Source organism: Nerophis ophidion, linkage group LG04 (genome assembly GCF_033978795.1).
Source record: "Nerophis ophidion isolate RoL-2023_Sa linkage group LG04, RoL_Noph_v1.0, whole genome shotgun sequence".
In the NCBI taxonomy this organism is placed as follows: domain Eukaryota; kingdom Metazoa; phylum Chordata; class Actinopteri; order Syngnathiformes; family Syngnathidae; genus Nerophis; species Nerophis ophidion.
In genome coordinates this window covers 41,340,634-41,360,940 of record NC_084614.1, presented here as the reverse complement: position 1 = coordinate 41,360,940, position 20,307 = coordinate 41,340,634, and the positions used below count along the sequence as shown (strand labels likewise).

General features: G+C 38.2%; 1 protein-coding gene across 1 annotated transcript in view; it reads right to left on the bottom strand.

The window, feature by feature from the left end:
• The window catches only part of exoc3l2a (exocyst complex component 3-like 2a), a 64,256-nt gene that overhangs the window by 30,133 nt on the left and 13,816 nt on the right, over window positions 1–20,307 (bottom strand). Inside the window, exons 3-4 of the mRNA XM_061898071.1 lie at window positions 15,742–15,962; window positions 100–859 (exon numbers count right to left, since the gene is read on the bottom strand). Of these exons, the coding sequence (XP_061754055.1) occupies window positions 100–859; window positions 15,742–15,962 (981 nt within the window). The remainder of the gene's footprint in view (window positions 1–99; window positions 860–15,741; window positions 15,963–20,307) is intronic.

Here is a 20,307-nt window from a genome sequence, read left to right as displayed (position 1 = left end):
CTTTGTAAAGAGAAACATGTGTTTTGTGGAAAGACAATTAGATCCTTAGAATTAACCGTTTGGTACTGTCTAGTGCTGACATATGTTCTGGTACTCTACCGGTTGTAGATGTTGTAGAACCAGTCCAACAGCGAGTAGACATCAGTAATCTGCAGTGGGTCACTGGTAATGACTTTCAGACGTTTGGCCACAGCTGTATGATAACTTTCCACATACACCTGGAAAGCGGCAAACTCCTCCGGGTAAATAGACACAGCATTCCTCCTTGCTGCATCCAAGTCATCCACCACCCGACACCTCAGGCGCTCAAGATACGAGGACAGCTGGCCGGCTTGAGTGTCCACCTGGTGTGGCAAGCTCCAGTCTGCAGCCTCCGCCACTGCTTCCCTCCACTTTATCTTCAGTCGTCGAGGACGATGGCTGGGTTGGATCTGTAGAGCCAGATCCGTTTGTTGCTCTAGCTTGGTGTCCTCTCGAAGAGTCCAGGCAGCATCGGCATGTTCCTCCTGTTGAATCACCAGCACCACAAGCCCAAGGTTGGGCCCAGCGCTGGGCTGACGGAGAGACTCACGCACAACATCCCACATCTCCTTCATCAAAGCCTCATAGAGGAGCTCCACGTCCTTCTCTTTCCTTCGGCTCGAATCCAGAGTAGCATTGGCGCTCAGTGAGTCATCCAAAGATGAGAATGACAGGGGAATCAGGCCAGAAGGGCTGGGGGGGCTGAGGGTCGGAGTCAGGGTGGGACTGGTCGGACATGGCAGGAGAGACAACAGTTCACACTCCCGCTCTAGCTCCTGAATATGTGTGTCGGCCAGGAGCAAGTCCCGGTGGTTGACTAACTGTAGGATCTCTAGTACTGTTGAGAGAAAATCAAAGACCAATTTTGTTGGAATCATTGTACGTATATGCCATAGTATCAGAAAAGTAAGTGGTCATTTGAGTATGTGTGCATGTCTTGGCTAAAAACTAAGCTATGTATTACTTGTTTAGCACTTGAAAAACATGGTTCCCCAAGGATTCGGCAAACAGATATTTAAGGCTCCCATAGGGTAGAGGAAATGCAGGCATTTCCTGATTTGGCACGCTACTGTTGATTGAACCCGATGACTCAGAACTATGGGGAATTCTGAGGAAATGGGGCACAGGACCATATTTCATGACTTCAATTTATGGGTATTTTACCGACTCAAAATCAAAAATGGCTGAACCAAAAAGAGACAGCATTTGTTAACATTAGTGGTTTAAGAGAACAGATAAATACATGACTATATATTTCATAATGTGTCATAATTGATGTGTGAATGTGAGTGTGAATGCTGTCTGTGGTGTTAGCCCTGGGATGAGGTGGCGACTTGCCTTCCGCCCGAATGCAGCTGAGATAGGCTCCAGCATATCCTCCCCCCACCCCCCCGCGATATCCCAAAAAGGACAAGCAGTAGAAAATGGATGGACGTTGGGTATAATGACTGTTATTCAGGCAAAATACACAAAAAACATCATCCAGAAATAATATGGAGATGCTATGTGTTGTTATTTTCCTGTTGAACTACAGATTAATAGCAACCGCTTTTCCAAACATTGCTTTTATAAGACAACTTTGGTTGCGTGCGTGTATATTAGTGGCATACCTGCCAATGTTTACATTTCAAAATATACTGCAGGACATTTCCCTGAAAAACATTGGGAAATTAGGTATTTTAATTTTCATCAAAAATCAATGTTACATCAATAAAAATTGTAGCATAAACATTTCAATTGTTTATATCGTGATTTTAACTCAAGCAACGCTATTGCTTTGCAGTACCATTTTACACTTATAGACTTTGCGTTGAGCACTGGCAGAGGATGGATGTCAACATCCTAGCAGAGACGGAATGCAAAATGGAAGTTGAACCCACAAAACCCGAATAGTGATTGATGCCTAAAAAGGGAAGAGCAACTATTTTATTTAGCTTTGGTTTGGATTTGAAAATTCAGACACCAACCCAGCAACATGTTGCCAAAAAGTCGATGCTTACGGCTTGGACACGTCTATTCTTTTTTCATCATTTGAAGACACGACATTAAAAGAAAAGTACAGAGACAGTGTTAATTGTTAGGTTTTAAAACAATAGCACTGAAGATACTTTTTATTGTTTTGTAATTGTATTGTCCTGTTTATAGGACAATACAATTACAAAACAATAAAAGTTTTTGAACAATTTCCCTTTTGGTTTGAACAATTTCCCTTGTGGATCATTAAAGTTTGTCTAAGTCTAAGTCTAAATGTAAGTCTAAGTCTATGGCTGCAAAGTTTTTTTCATAAACAAAAGGAGAAAAGATCAGTAAATTTGTCGTTTATTTAATGTTTATATTTATATATACATATATATATATATATATACACACATACACACATATATATATATATATGTATAAATATATATATATATATATATATATATATATATATATATATATATATACACACACATATATATATACATACATACACACACATATATATGTATAAATATATATATATATATCAATCAATCAATCAATCAATGTTTACTTATATAGCCCTAAATCATATATATATATATATACATTCATACATACATACATACATACATGTATGTATATATATATATATATATATATATATATATATATATATATATATATATATATATATTCACACCTACGTAATGGTAAGTGAGGCATCCACTATTTCCCAATTAATGACATTATTAGGGGAATGTTTTCTGATATTATGTGTGCTGTGTGCAGAATTGAGAGCCCCGAATGGGAGATATTTGTGTTTGTTAATAGACACTTTAAGTTTGATTATTCCACACCCTGCCCTTCCTACAAAGACTTGTGCAATAAATGCCTTTTTCGGCTTTTAGCAAACAGACTCCTGTGTCTTGGTGAGAATCAGGTGCCACAATATATACATACAGTATATACGATATATATATATATATATATATATATATATATATATATATATATATATATATATATATATATATATATATATATATATATATATATGTATATGGAGAGTTCCGGTGACGTCATCAAGCTGAATGGCAGCTTAGAGTAACATCTCCCTCGTGAGAAAAGTTATTTCGCACCGTGATACTGTAAAACACCAAATTTTCAGATACTCTCTGAACAAACAAAAGGGGCAAGGATGGGGAAAACCAGAGGAAATCGAGGAAATGTCGCTACAGAGTCCGTAAATGAGGAAAGCCATGTATCCGCGAACAGCTCACCTGTAAAGCTACAAGATGGCGGTGCTAATGCTAACCTTCGCTTGAAGGAGGCGGACGCCGAAGGTTTAGCCCAAGTTCTGGAGGCGATTCGGGATTTCCGAGAAGACATAAAAGAACAGTTAAACGATATAAAATTCAAGCTCACCAACATTAAACAACAAATAACAGACACAGAGGAGCGAATCGAAAAGGTGGAGGACCGGATTCACAACATGGAGTACGTGTTGAACAAAATGATAAAAGTCATTAATCTGCAAGAAAACAAACTACTCGATTATGAAGGGAGATCCCGACGCGAGAACTTGAGGATATACAACGTGCCCGAAGGAGTCGAGGGACCGTCTATCCCAGAGTTTGTGGAAAAACTGCTGCGTGACATCTTGGAGATTCCCCTAACTACGCAACTCGACATTGAAAGAGCGCACCGCGCGCTGGCGCCAAGACCCACCGGAGACAGAGAAGACAAGCCGCGGTCAATAGTAGTCAAATTCCTCCGCTACAGAATGAAAGAAGAGGTCATGCGCAAAGCCTGGGGAAAGAAGAAGATTTTCCTGAATGGGAGACTACTATATTTTGACCAAGACTACCCCCCAGCAGTCCTTCAAAAGAGGAAGGAATATACTGAAGCGAAGCGAGTGTTAAAGCAAAGAAATATTCGCTTCCAGACTCCGTTCCCGGCCAAACTACGAGTATTTTATGAGAACGGCACGCAGTTGTACCGGACAGCAGAGGAGGCGACAAGAGACATGAAGGACAGAGGACTGCCAGTCAGCGTGATTACGCCAAAGGAGAGCCTGCTGGATCAGCTGTCCCGTTTCGCCTGGGAGACCACGGGAGGAAGGAGCCGGGAGGGGACAGGTGAGGAGCCAGAGAAAAGCATCAAGGAGAGACTGCAAGCTTTCAGAAGATAAACATCGTCTTCTCCGGAGGACCTGTTAATCTTGACTGACTTTTTAAAGTACTGGTAAGATGAACAGAACTCAAACAGGTGACTTTAAATTCACCCTAAGACATTCGTGCTATATATAATAACCCCAACTAGATGAGAAATATATACAAATGAGGGATGCATCTATGTAATGAATATAGATTTTTTTCCCCTCTCTATCGAGCGCCATGATGGGGGGCCTCTGCCCATAGGTGGGAGAGGATTTCCCCCACAGCTACATGCAGAGGTGGGTAGTAACGCGCTACATTTACTCCGTTACATTTACTTGAGTAACTTTTGGGATAAATTGTACTTCTACGAGTAGTTTTTATGCAACATACTTTTACTTTTACTTGAGTATATTTATAGAGAAGAAACGCTACTTTTACTCCGTTCCATTTATCTACATTCAGCTCGCTACTCGCTACTTTTTTTTTTATCAATCTATTAATGTTTGTTTTGGTTACTGACAGAGCTTCAAAGTAGAATCTATGCATGCCTGCGTTTCACCAATCAATGCAGTCACCGGTGACATTGGACCAATCAAACAGAGCCAGGCGGTCACATGACCCGACTTAAACAAGTTAAAAAACTTATTCGGGTGTTACCATTTAGTGGTCAATTGTACGGATTATGTACTGTACTGTGCAATCTACTAATAAAAGTTTCAATCAATCAATCAAAAGTGTAAAGGAAAAAAGACACTTTTTATTTCAACCGTACTTCCCGTCAAAAGCCTAAAGACTGATCGCACAGTTCCTGTCTTCACAATAAAAGTGCCGCTCCATCGCGCCTGCGCTAACAAAATAAGTGTCTCCGAAAGCCAGCGCAAACAAGCTAGCAAGCCACGGAGTTTGCCGCCAATGTATTTCTTGTAAAGTGTATAAAAACGAATATGGAAGCTGGACAAATAAGATGCCAAAAACCAACGAATTTCATGTGGTATTAGACAGAAAAGAGGAACTTTTTTTCTCCTTCATTTGAAAACGTGAACGTCTGATTCCAATCATTGCAAGTCATCAGAATCAGGTAATACACCAACTTATATTCTTGTCTTCATGAAAGATAGGAATCTATATGTTAAACATGTATGTATATTCATTAAGACACCTTCAACATGTGAACAAAAACGGCAAAATAAATAAATATAAATTATATACTGTATATATAAATGTATATATATATATATATATATATATATATATATATATATATATATATATATATATAATATATATATATACATGTATATGTATATATATATATATATATATATATGTATATTTAATATATATATACATATATATGTATATATATATATATATATACATATATATATATGATATGTGTGTGTATAAATGATTTGTGTGTGTATATATGATATGTGTGTGTATGTATATATGAGGTAGATCACCTCGACTTGGTCATTTACTAAGTAATTGATAAACGTTGAAAAACGTATTGGGGTCTTACCATTTAGTGGTCAATTGTACGGAATATGTACTGTACTGTGCAATCTACTAATACATGTTTTAATCAATCAATCAAATCAATGAATGCCTACTGAGGCTATGGTGCTGTTAAGTTATTGTGGCTCAATGTGCCATTTTTTCATTTTATTTTAATGTACTATTATTTAATATATGATATTGTTTTAGTTGCTTAAGAGATATCCCTGTCTCTGAATTTGTTCATTGCTATTTTTATGTTTTTGTGCATTATTTTTTGCCGTAATCAGGTTACTCATCAGTTACTCAGTACTTGAATAGTTTTTTCACAACATACTTTTTACTTTTACTCAAGTAAATATTTGGTTGACTACTCCTTACTTTTACTTGAGTAATAAATCTCTAAAGTAACTGTACTCTTACTTGAGTACAATTTCTGGCTACTCTACCCACCTCTGGCTAGATGCTTTATCTAGCCTAACCAAGGGTCATTTATTAGAGACCCCTTCCTTGGAACTACATTTTTCCTTTTTCTCCGTTTTTTTTGTTCATTTTGCCTTGGTTATTTTGCTTTGTTTTATTTATGTTATTTCAATTGTTTTCGTTATGGGAGTAGACTTGCTTGGTTATATTTTGAATATTTTTTGGTACACTTACAACTAAACACATATGGCTAGTGACAGAGTAAAATGTGTGTCGTTCAATGTTAATGGGCTATTGAACCCAATTAAACGCAGTAAAATCTTATCGAAGGTGAGGACAGAACAAGCCCACATAGTATATTTACAGGAGACCCATTTGACTGACAAGGAGCATGTAAAATTAAAGAGAATGGGCTTCACGGTGGCAGAGGGGTTAGTGCGTCTGCCTCACAATACGAAGTTCCTGCAGTCCTGGGTTCAAATCCAGGCTCGGGATCTTCCTGTGTGGAGTTTGCATGTTCTCCCCGTGAATGCGTGGGTTCCCTCCGGGTACTCCGGCTTCCTCCCACTTCCAAAGACATGCACCTGGGGATAGGTTGATTGGCAACACTAAATTGGCCCTAGTGTGTGAATGTGCGTGTGAATGTCGTCTGTCTATCTGTGTTGGCCCTGCGATGAGGTGGCGACCTTTCCAGGGTGTACCCCGCCTTCCGCCCGATTGTAGCTGAGATAGGCGCCAGCGCCCCCCGCGACCCCAAAAGGGAATAAGCGGTGGAAAATGGATGGATGGATGGGCTTCACTCACCTGTTTTTTTCGTCATACAAATTTAGGACATAGGAGAGGAGTTGCTATCCTCATCTCAAAAAAGGTAAATTTTGAAAAAGTACTGGAAATTCGTGATAAAGAGGGTAGATTTATTTTAGTAAAGGGAAAGATAGATGGGAACCCAATTACCTTATTGAATGTTTATGCACCACCTGGGAGTGATATTAACTTCTTCCAAAAAATCACCAATATTATGGTAACGGAAACCGAAGGTTTTTTGATTTGTGGTGGGGATTTAAATATCTATTTACAGCCAAAATTGGACTCATCTAGCATAAAAATACATAACGTTAAACCCCTTTATAAGAAAGTAAACACACTTTTCGATGAAGTAGGCTTAATTGACATATGGCGAGACCTTTTCCCAGACAGAAGGGACTATACTTATTTATCAGAACACCACTTCCCTCCATCCTGAAGACGGATTTAGATGAAAGATGTGAGACTACTGGTCTGGGTAAGGAGTCTGTTAAATTAGAACAAGTTTTTTCTGCTTTGAGTGTTTCAGAGTTGGACATGTGTTTTACCGAGGTGGCTAACTATGATGCGTGCAGTTTATCAAAGCAACAAACAAACAATCGAAAAATCCCCGTTACTGAGGTGGCTAACCATGATGCGTGCAGTTTATCAAAGCAACAATCAAACAATCGGAACACTACCGTCGTATCAATTCCTAGATATGGTCGTAATTATACTGAATGCACTGGGCATAATAAACACAACATTATTAATATTGCTACTACGGATAATTTGATCAAAAATTCCCTAAAACAGCCCACTACCTATAATATAGGTTTTTTAAACATAAGATCATTGTCTCCCAAAACGTTGTTAGTTAATGATATTATCAGAGACAACAATCTTGACGTCATCGGTCTCAGTGAAACTTGGCTTAAACCAAACGACTTTTTTGCGCTAAATGAGGCATGTCCTCCTAACTTTACACATGCGCATATCGCCCGTCCGCTTAAAAGGGGTGGGGGGGTCGCACTAATATACAACGAAAACTTTAACCTTAGTCCTAACATAAATAATAAATATAAATCGTTTGAGGTGCTTACTATGAGGTCTGTCACACCGCTGCCTCTACACCTGGCTGTTATCTACCGCCCCCCAGGGCCCTATTCGGACTTTATCAATGAATTCTCAGAGTTCGTTGCTGATCTAGTGACACACGCCGATAATATAATCATAATGGGGGACTTTAATATCCATATGAATACCCCATCGGACCCACCGTGCGTAGCGCTCCAGACTATAATTGATAGCTGTGGTCTCACACAAATAATAAATGAACCCACGCATCGCAACGGTAATACGATAGACCTAGTGCTTGTCAGGGGTATCACCGCTTCCAAAGTTACGATACTCCCGTATACTAAAGTATTGTCCGATCATTACCTTATAAAATTCGAGGTTCAGACGCATGTTCGTCAAACTAATAATAATAATAACTGCTATAGCAGCCGCAACATTAATACGGCCACAACGACAACTCTTGCTGACCTACTGCCCTCGGTAATGGCACCATTCCCAAAATATGTGGGCTCTATTGATAACCTCACTAACAACTTTAACGACGCCCTGCGCGAAACCATTGATAACATAGCACCGCTAAAGTTAAAAAAGGCTCCAAAAAAGCGCACCCCGTGGTTTACAGAAGAAACTAGAGCTCAGAAATTATTATGCAGAAAGCTGGAACGCAAATGGCGCACGACTAAACTTGAGGTGCACCATCAAGCATGGAGTGATGGTTTAATAACTTATAAACGCATGCTTACCTTAGCTAAAGCTAATTATTACTCAAATCTCATCCACCGTAATAAAAACGATCCTAAATTTTTGTTTAGTACGGTAGCATCGCTAACCCAACAAGGGACCCCTTCCAGTAGCTCCACCCACTCAGCTGATGACTTTATGCAATTCTTTAGTAAGAAAATTGAAGTCATTAGAAAGGAGATTAAAGACAATGCGTCCCAGCTACAACAGGGTTCTATTAACACTGACACGATTGTATATACGGCGGATACTGCCCTCCAAAATAGTTTCTCTCGTTTTGAGGAAATAACATTAGAGGAATTGTTACAACGTGTAAATGGAATAAAACAAACAACATGTTTACTTGACCCTCTTCCTGGGAAACTGATCAAGGAGCTCTTTGTATTATTAGGTCCATCAGTGCTAAATATTATAAACTTATCACTTTCCTCGGGCACTGTTCCCCTAGCATTCAAAAAAGCGGTTATTCATCCTCTTCTTAAAAGACCTAACCTCGATCCTGACCTCTCACCTTCCCTTTATTTCAAAAATCCTCGAAAAAATTGTTGCGGAGCAGTTAAATGAACACTTAGCGTCTAACAATCTATGTGAAACCTTTCAATCCGGTTTCAGGGCAAATCACTCGACGGAGACAGCCCTCGCAAAAATGACTAATGATCTATTGCTATCGATGGATTCTGATGCGTCATCTATGTTGCTGCTCCTCGATCTTAGCGCTGCTTTCGATACTGTCGATCATAATATTTTATTAGAACGTATCAAAACACGAATTGGTATGTCAGACTTAGCCCTGTCTTGGTTTAACTCTTATCTTACTGATAGGATGCAGTGTGTCTCCCATAACAATGTGACCTCGGACTACGTTAAGGTAACGTGTGGAGTTCCCCAGGGTTCGGTCCTTGGCCCTGCACTCTTCAGCATCTACATGCTGCCGCTAGGTGACATCATACGCAAATACGGTGTTAGCTTTCACTGTTATGCTGATGACACCCAACTCTACATGCCCCTAAAGCTGACCAACATGCCGGATTGTAGTCAGCTGGAGGCGTGTCTTAATGAAATTAAACAATGGATGTCCGCTAACTTTTTGCAACTCAACGCCAAAAAAACGGAAATGCTGATTATCGGTCCTGCTAGACACCGAACTCTATTTAATAATACAACTCTAACATTTGACAACCAAACAATTAAACAAGGCGACACAGTAAAGAATCTGGGTATTATCTTCGACCCAACTCTCTCCTTTGAGGCACACATTAAAAGTGTTACTAAAACGGCCTTCTTTCATCCCCGCAATATCGCTAAAATTCGCTCCATTCTGTCCACTAAAGACGCTGAGATCATTATCCGTGCGTTTGTTACGTCTCGCCTCGACTACTGTAACGTATTATCTTCGGGTCTCCCCATGTCTAGCATTAAAAGATTACAGTTGGTACAAAATGCGGCTGCTAGACTTTTGACAAGAACAAGAAAGTTTGATCACATTACGCCTGTACTGGCTCACCTGCACTGGCTTCCTGTGCACTTAAGATGTGACTTTAAGGTTTTACTACTTACGTATAAAATACTACACGGTCTAGCTCCATCCTATCTTGCCGATTGTATTGTACCATATGTCCCGGCAAGAAATCTGCGTTCAAAGGACTCCGGCTTATTAGTGATCCCCAAAGCCCAAAAAAAGTCTGCGGGCTGTAGAGCTTTTTCATTTCGGGCTCCAGTACTCTGGAATGCCCTCCCGGTAACAGTTCGAGATGCTACCTCAGTAGAAGCATTTAAGTCTCACCTTAAAACTCATTTGTATACTCTAGCCTTTAAATAGACTCCCTTTCTAGACCAGTTGATCTGCCGTTTCTTTTCTTTTTCTTCTATGTCCCACTCTCCTTTGTGGAGGGAGTCCGGTCCGATCCGGTGGCCATGTACTGCTCGCCTGTGTATCGGCTGGGGACATCTCTGCGCTGCTGATCAGCCTCCGCTTGGGATGTTTTCCTGCTGGCTCCGCTGTGAACGCGACTCTCGCTGCTGTGTTGGATCCGCTTTGGACTGGACTCTCGCGACTGTGTTGGATCCATCTTTCACAGTATCATGTTCTCATATGTTCTCATAGTCATCAGTATCATCAGTATCACAGTATCATGTTCTCATAGTCATCATTGTCACCGACGTCCCACTGGGTCATTATTGTCACCGATGTCCCACTGGGTGTGAGTTTTCCTTGCCCTTATGTGGGCCTACCGAGGATGTCGTAGTGGTTTGTGCAGCCCTTTGAGACACTAGTGATTTAGGGCTATATAAGTAAACATTGATTGATTGATTGATTTCTCCGCTCCGCACAGTCTTTATTCAAAAATAGACTATTTTCTAACATTTGGGAAGGATAAAGATAAAATATGTACTAGATCTAAGTGACCATGCACCTATATACCTATCTATTGACTTTAATTTGAGGGCAAAAAATAATACATGGAAATTAAACTCAAGTCTGCTGAATGACCTACCCTTTAAGACACAAATTAAATCTGAAATTAGTCTTTTCTTAGAGTTCAATGACACAGGAGAGGTTTCGCCTCCCATTTTATGGGACACCTTGAAGGCTGTTTTAAGAGGGAACATTATAGCAATATCTTCATTTAAGAAAAAAAACGAGAATACAAAATCAGATGACTTAAAAAAAAGACTCAAAGAATTAGAAAGAAGACACAAACTAGATTTGGCACAAGATACATTAAGGGAAATAAGAAATATTAGGAATGAAATTAACAGTTTGGCCACACAAGAAATAAAAAAACATCTAATGTTTCTGAAACAGAGACACTATGAAAGTGGCTCTAAGTCTATGAAAATATTGGCCTGGAAATTTAAAAAAAAGATAGCGGAAAACACAATTTATAAAATCAGGGATCCAAGAACAAAAGGGATAAAAACTAAACCAAATGAAATTCAGGAAGCCTTCGAACATTTTTATAAAACTTTATACTCCGAGGTCTCTAGTAGGAGCATAACTCAAATCGACAGCTTCCTGAATTCCCTGAATTTACCTATTTTAGATGAAAAACAAAATAAAACAATGTCTGCAGATATAACCGAAAATGAATTAAAAGTTGCCATTAGTAGGCTTAAATTAAGTAAATCGCCAGGATCAGACGGTTACACGGCAGAGTGGTATAAGGAATTTAAAAATGAATTAATACCTGTCTTACTCCCCACATTGAATTGGGTCTTAAAAAAGGCACAAACGCCACCTAGTTGGAGGGAGGCAATTATTTCAGCTATACCAAAAGAAGGCAAGAATAGAATCAAATGTGGATTTTACAGGCCAATATCGGTTCTCAATGTAGATTATAAACTATTTACTTCCATTATGGCCAAACGATTAGAAGATTTCTTACGTATGTTAATACATAATGATCAAACAGGTTTCATACAGCAACACCAAACACAAGACAATATAAGAAAGACACTACATATTATGGATCATATACAAAGAAAAAACATCGAAGCAGTTGTTATAAGTGTGGAAGCTGAAAAGGCCTTCGATTCGGTCAATTGGAATTTTCTTTACAGAGTTTTATACAAATTTGGCTTTCAGGATACAATCATTAAAACTATACAGGCATTATATAATAATCCTACTGCTAAGATTAAAGTCAATGGATACTTATCAAACAGTTTTACCCTAGAAAGGGGTTCTAGACAGGGATGTGCATGGTCACCATTACTCTTTGCATTATATCTGGAACCATTAGCTCAGTCTATCAGACAAAACGAAGATATTAAGGGAATTAGGATTAAAGGAAGAGAGTATAAATTGGCTTGTTATGCGGACGACATGTTGGTCTATCTTGGACACCCAACATACTCGCTCCCTATTTTAATGCAATCATTTGGAATTTATGGTCAATTATCAGGATACAAAATTAATATAGGTAAAACCTATCTACTCTCATATAATTATAACCCACCAGGGGAAATTAGAAGTAGTTACCCTCTGAAATGGCAAACAGACTCTTTTAAATATCTGGGCATTAATTTGTCAAAAGATCTAACAAAATTATCAGAATACAATTATCTACCCATACATAAAAAAATAAAAGATGATATAGCAAGATGGAACTTAATTCCTTTTTTTAGCCTTAGTTCTAGAATTGATTCCATTAAAATGAATGTACTGCCGAGACTGCTATACCTGTTCCAAACCCTTCCAGTAGAGATTAACCAAAACCAATTCAATGAATGGGACAAAATGCTGTCGAGGTTTATATGGCAAAGTAAAAGGCCAAGAGATTGTCTCAAAACTCTACAATTGATCAAACAAAAAGGAGGATGGGGTTTACCTTGCCTCCGATACTATTATTTTGCAGCCCAGATGAGAGCAGTGATATGCTGGTGCAACCCGTCATATGTTGCTCAATGGAAAATTATTGAAGAAGAAATGGCCTCCATCCCCATACAAGCAATTCTGGCAGATAGCAATTTACAAGCCCACATAAATAACATTGATAATCCATGGGTGAAATGGACCCTTAAAGTGTGGAAAAAGATCATAAAGGAACACAAACTCAAGAGCGATATTGCAGTTCTTAAGTGGTGTGCCTATGATACAGAGTTTGCACCTAATCAATTAGACTCAAGATTTAAGGATTGGATATCTAAGGGTATAACAGCTTTATGTAGTGTAATGGAAAATAAAAAAATGCTTAGTTTTGAAACTATGAAAAGGACATATATATTAGAAAACAAAGATTTGCATCGATATCTGCAGTTGCGTCATTTTGTTAATATGAAGGTGAAAAGCGTTACAAAGACGAATATATGTTGGATTGGATTGTTTACAAAAGCTTACAATTCAGAAATTGTAAGCTGTTTCATGCCTGTATAAGTGTTTGTTGAATATGAAATTATACTCAACCTCATATATTAAAACAAAATGGGAGAAGGAAGGCGGGATAATTATATCGGAGGAAGAATGGACAATAACATGGAAATATCAATGGACTTGTACCAGCTCACCCAAGAAGTCTCACTATGATAACTCCCCTGCCTGCTGGAGAAATTGTGGGAATTCAAACGCAAACCACTACCATGTTTTCTGGAACTGCTCTACCATAAAGGACTATTGGAAAGAGATACACCAAGCTTTACAGGATATTTTTAAACGAGAAATACCCCTTGAAAGTAAAACTTTGTTTTTTGGACTTGCTCCTCAAGATTGGCTGAAGAAAGATAAATACTTAATGAATATCCTACTGGTGGCTTGTAAAAAGACCATCACTAGGAAATGGATATCCCAGGAGAGCCCAACTTTGAAGCAATGGATGGAAACCACAATGGACATATATAAAATGGAGAAGAGAAATTTGCCTCATACTGGGAAAACTGGGTCAATTATGTCACGCCCCATAAGCCTGGCTTAAATCTTGGGAATTAGTGTACTGTTTGAAAAATAAAAAAGGTTACTCCCTATATGTGTATATATACATATAAGTATCTGTATATATTCTATTTTATTTTATTTCTGTTCATTATTATTATCAATGTATTATTTATTCTTTGCGGATTTAATTGATGTATATGTAGATACTACCTTGTTTTTGTTTATCTCTGTTTCTTTTTCTTTTTTGGGGGGGGTGGGTGGCAAACAAAAATACTTTTGACATTTAGGACAGACAACGGTTATGTGATGTATGTGAATATGATTTAGTAGATGGAAATGTCTGATGCTGGATGTCAATAAAAATAAAATGGAAAAAAAATTATATATATATGTATACAGTATATATATATATTTGTATATATATATATATATATATATATACAGTATATCTATATATATTTGTATATATGCATATAAATACATTATACATATATATATGTATGTATGTATACATACAGTACATATATATGTATATCTATATATATGTGTATATATATGTATGTATGTATACATACAGTACATATATATGTATATCTATATATATGTGTATATATATGTATGTATATACATATATATACATATACATATATATATATATATATATATATATATATATATATATATATATATATATATATATATATATATATATATATATATATATCTTGATTGGATTATCCAGAGAATAGTGCTCGATACCGTGGTAGAGCGCAATATGTAGGTGTGGGAAAAATCACAAGACTACATCATCTCTACAGAACTGTTTCATGAGGGGTTCCCTCAATCATCAGGAGATTGAAAAATCTCCTGATGATTGTATATATATATATATATATATATATATATATATATATATATATATATATATAAAAAGACATGCACCTGGGGATAAGTTGATTGTCAACACTGAATTAGCCCTAGTGTGTGAATGTGAGTGTGAATGCTGTCTGTCTATCTGTGTTGGCCCTGTGATGAGGTAGTGACTTGTCCAGGGTGTACACCGCCTCCTGCCCAATTGTAGCTGAGCTAGGCACCAGCGACCCCAAAGGGAATAAGTGGTAGAAAATGGATGAAAATATATATATATATATATATATATATATATATATATATATATATATATATATATATATATATATATAGATAGATAGATAGATATAAGACATGCACCTGGGGATAAGTTGATTGGCAACACTAAATTGGCGCTGGTGTGTGAATGTTGTCTGTCTATCTGAGTTGACCCTGCGATGAGGTGGCGACTTCTCCAGGGTGTACACAGCCTTCCGCTCAATAAGGGATAAGCGGTAAAAAATGGATGGATATATATATGTTTGGGTTTTATGGTAATAAATTGGAAACGAGAACTTTGAAAAATACCGGTACCAGATTTATATCTTGATATTGGCAATTTAATTAGTATGTAATGTGGGTGGCCTCCAAATAACATTCTGCTCCAATTTAGCCTTGGTTGACACTAAGCACACTGCAGTGATTCACATTTTTGTTTTGTTTTTTACATTAAAAAAAATGTATTGAGGGTCAATCACTAAGTGAGGGTGTGCCTGATAATAACCCAGCAAAGCGTTGGAACCTAGTCCAAAAAGATATATTCTTAGTAACTCATGCTTCCCTGTACTCTACCTGAGAGGGGCTCTCTGGTTTGGACCACTGGCTCCTCCTCCACCTCTGCATCCTCCTCAGTCTGCTGGGAGCCCTTGTCGGACATGGATTCCCTCTTCAGCTTGCCCAGACTCACCATCCTGAGGAAGGAGGGCCTCCTGGATGCCTCCGCCTCACCGTCTGCAAACAGGTCCCCGCAGGGCAGGCTTTCTCTGTGCTCCTCCTTATGCCGGCCTGTAATGCTACATAAAAAAAAGAAGACGGTAAATGAGCACTCCTGGTGGGAAGAATGTGTTACTGCATTAGAAGTTTAGCTTATTTCTATTTTATGATTATAGACAAACTGTTAGCAACGTGACAATACTGTGATGTTCTTTTCTATGATACTAATAATCACTAGGTGTGACCCTGGAGTATTGGCCGATACTAATATTTATTTGATATGATACCAGCACAGCTCATAAATACTTTTAATTTGTAGCATGGAATGTTTGAAAAAGCTTGCTCGAGTTAAATTAGTCAAAGAAAGAACAATGGTAAGTATTAAAAACTCTAACTTATTTTATTTATTATTTACTGTCTGGAATGGACTTATGCATTTTTTCAAGGGGTTATTTGCAACTTGCTCACAGTTGTACCTTTCAAAGCAAAAAACATAACGAAAGCACCATTGGCTGGTTTACGTTACCATTAGTGGTTTAACAGAACACATTTGTGGTAAAACTGTCTATATGGTTCACAATTACTAAGTTTGTGGAATATCATTTTTCAACAGTCACTCAACCTGTCTCGTCAACACGTACAGGCAGGGTGTGTGTGTGTGTGTGTGTGTGTGTGTGTGTGTGTGTGTGTGTGTGTGTGTGTGTGTGTGTGTGTGTGCGTGTGTGTGTGTGTGTGTGTGTTTGTGTGTGTGTGTGTGTGTGTGTGTGTGTGTGTGTGTGTGTGTGCGTGCGTGTACGAATATATGCTACAAAGATAACATATTTAATGTTCAAAGTGATAAACTTTTTTCTTTTGCAAATAATCATTAACTATAGAATTTGATGCCAGCAACACGTGACAAAGAAGTTGGGAAAGGTGGCAATAAATAATGATAAAGTTGAGGAATGCTCATCAACCACTTATTTGGAACATCCCACAGGTGTGCAGGCTAATTGGGAACAGGTGGGTGCCATGATTGGGTATAAAAACAGCTTCCCAAAAAATGCTCAGTCTTTCACAAGAAAGGATGGGGCGAGGTACACCCCTTTGTCCACAACTGCGTGAGCAAATAGTCAAACAGTTTATAGGAACAACGTTTCTCAAAGTGCAATTGCAACAAATTTAAGGATATCAACATCTACGATCCATAATATCATCAAAAGGTTCAGAGAATCTGGAGAAATCACTCCACGTAAGCGGCATGGCCGGAAACCATCATTGAATTACCGTGACCTTCGATCCCTCAGACGGCACTGTATAAAAAACCGACATCAATCTCTAAAGGATATCACCACATGGGCTCAAGATCACTTCAGAAAACCACTGTCACTAAATACAGTTTTTCGCTACATCTGTAAGTGAAAGTTAAAGCTCTACTAGGCAAAGCGAAAGCCATTTATCAACAACATCCAGAAACGGTGCCAGCTTCTCTGGGCCCGAGATCATCTAAGATGGACTGATGCAAAGTGGAAAAGTGTTCTGTGGTCTGACAAGTCTACATTTCAGATTGTGTTTGGAAATATTCGACATCGTGTCATCCAGACCAAAGGGGAAGCGAACCATCCAGACTGTTAACGACGCAAAGTTCAAAAGCCAGCATCTGTGATGGTATGGGGGTGCATTAGGGCCCAAGGCATGGGTAACTTTCACATCTGTGAAAGCGTCATTAATGCTGAAAGGTACATACAGGTTTTGGAACAACACATGCTGCCATCTATGCAGTGTCTTTTTCATGGACGCACCTGCTTATTTCAGCAAGACAATGCCAAGCCACATTCAGCACGTGTTACAACAGCGTGACTTCATAAAAAAAGAGTGTGGGTACTTTCTCTGCCCGCCTGTAGTCCAGACCTGTCTAACATCAAAAATGTGTGGAGCATTATGAAGCGTAAAATACGACAGCGGAGACCCCGGACTGTTGAACGACTGAAGCTCTACATAAGACAAGAATTGGAAAGTATTCCACTTTCAAAGCTTCAACAATTAGTTTCCTCAGTTCCCAAACATTTATTGAGTGTTGTTAAAAGAAAAGGTGATGTAACACAGTGGTGATCATGCCCTTTCCCAAATACTTTGGCACGTGTTGCAGCCATGAAATTCTAAGTTTATTATTATTTGCAAAAAATAATAAAGTTTATGAGTTTGAACATCAAATATCTTGTCTTTGTAGTGCATTCAATTGAATATGGGTTGAAAATGATTTGCAAATCATTGTATTCTGTTTTATTTACCTCTAACACAATTTCCCAACTCATATGGAAACGGGGTTTGTACATTTGGCGAAATGTACTAATGCGAACATTGATTAGCATGGACAATTAGATCAGACAAGCCATTAAAATGTCTGCTTGCTTTGAGAATAACAACCCTTATCTACGTTTCGACTCCCTCAAATGGACTCAACGCTGCTCATAACAGAAGACGGCTGTTCTGAAAACATCCCCTGACGACACCTCAGTGATAGTCGCTCTGACCTCCTCCCTCCTTCAACAACACCCGGGAGTTGAACTTTGCTCGTAATTCCTGCAGAGCGACTCCAGGCCTGCAGACACAACATAACAAAATATACCCTGGACAATGGGCATATGCACAAACACACACATCCCCATCCCAACCCCACGCTTGAATCCCTTAGAGAAGATGGATGGCTGAGCAGCGATTTTAGATAGCAGCAGCCTGCCAACGTAGCCCCCACTCCCTCCCCTCTGTTGCAAGTTTTGTGGATTCTATGTAACATGTTTGTATGTGCTTATGGTTATTTTTATTTTTTTCTTGGCTTCAGTCTGTTTCCCTGCCCAGGAGCCCAGTCTGAGACAAACCTTTTTTTTTACTCATCACCCCCCACAGCGTTTACCTTTTTCCCACATTTCTTAGGGGCGCAAAAAGTTGGCTGACCCGTTTGTGTTCCTAACTGTGTCCCTATATTGTATGTCTGCTCTTGAATGAGATTGTGAAAATCTGAATTTCCCTTCTGGGACTAAGAAAGTAAACAAATGATCAATGACAGCTAACACAAGTTATTCAAATCGCTATTATTATCTAACAACACAAATGCTGCACAAATGCATTTGTTATGTACGTACGTAGTGATGTCATTACATCAATGAAGCCGTAATAGGGCAGGATATACAGTGTGAAATACATTGGGAAGTTGGTACCCTCTAAACATTTGCGTAAATGTTGCAGACCCTTTCAAGTCAAAGTGGAGTGATAATTGTTTTTGGCGACACCTAGTGGCCACAATAATGCTTTCTAGAACGCTTTTGTTTTAGAGACTTTCTATCTGACTGTAATATTATATTTTCATGGTACTTGTTTATATAGTTTATATTATTTACAGACTACAATATTGTTTTATTATGGATATTTATTACGTATGTCTAGCTTGTGTGCTGTTGTGTGCTTAGCTGTTGTGTACCTGCGAGATCCTAAGCCTGTAGCCTAACTTGTCTCCCTTTTGCAAAAGGACTTGACTAAAATACAAAAAGGACAAACCTTGTGTGCTTATTGGAGGACATTTAGATGTTACCTGGCTATCCAGACTTGCACAAATAAACGCAATGCAGGACTGTTTGTATCGAAGCTTTTAGACATAAGCCGCTATAATCCGATGCTAATATCAGACGGATATCAATATCGGATCAGGGCACCCCCACTAATTACTTTACACTAATTACGCTACATACATTTATTACATAAAGTTGAGCCCTTTTAATCGTGAACTTTACATTCCACGACCCACTGTAAATGGCAGCACAACAAGAATAATGGATAAACTCATAAAACTCCCAGAAAAATGCAAATTTTTGAGTTTCTAAATCCTACAATATTTGAAAAATTTAAATTTGAGCAAAATGCAATTAACCACTAACCGTAAGTTATCATTAACAAAAAGATTTACAATTTGAACTTCATGGTGGCAGAAAACAGTATGTGCATGTGAACATTGTAGATTTAGATAAAAAAGATTATAAAACATGGCGTACCCCAAGATTCTGTACTGGGACCAGAATTGTTTAAAGTCTATATTAATAATGTCTGTAAAATTTTTGAAAAAAACCTAGACCGTATTTCTCTTTGCTGATGATACAAGCCCGTGCTGTTGTGGGCAAGACCTTGGCCAGCTCCTAGAGACTGTAAAGAGTGAACTCTTCATTCTGAAGCAATAGTTTGATGCTAATAAATTATCAGGCAATTTAAATAAAACAAAATATATGATTTTTGAAAATAAGAAAACGAACATACCGTGTCACATAAGAATTGTTGATATGGAAATAAAAAGGGTGTATTCAACACATTTTTGGGGAATCTATATAGATGACAAATAAAATTGGAAACTGCACATGAATGTACTCTAGACAAAGATGGCAACAATTATCGTGTTGG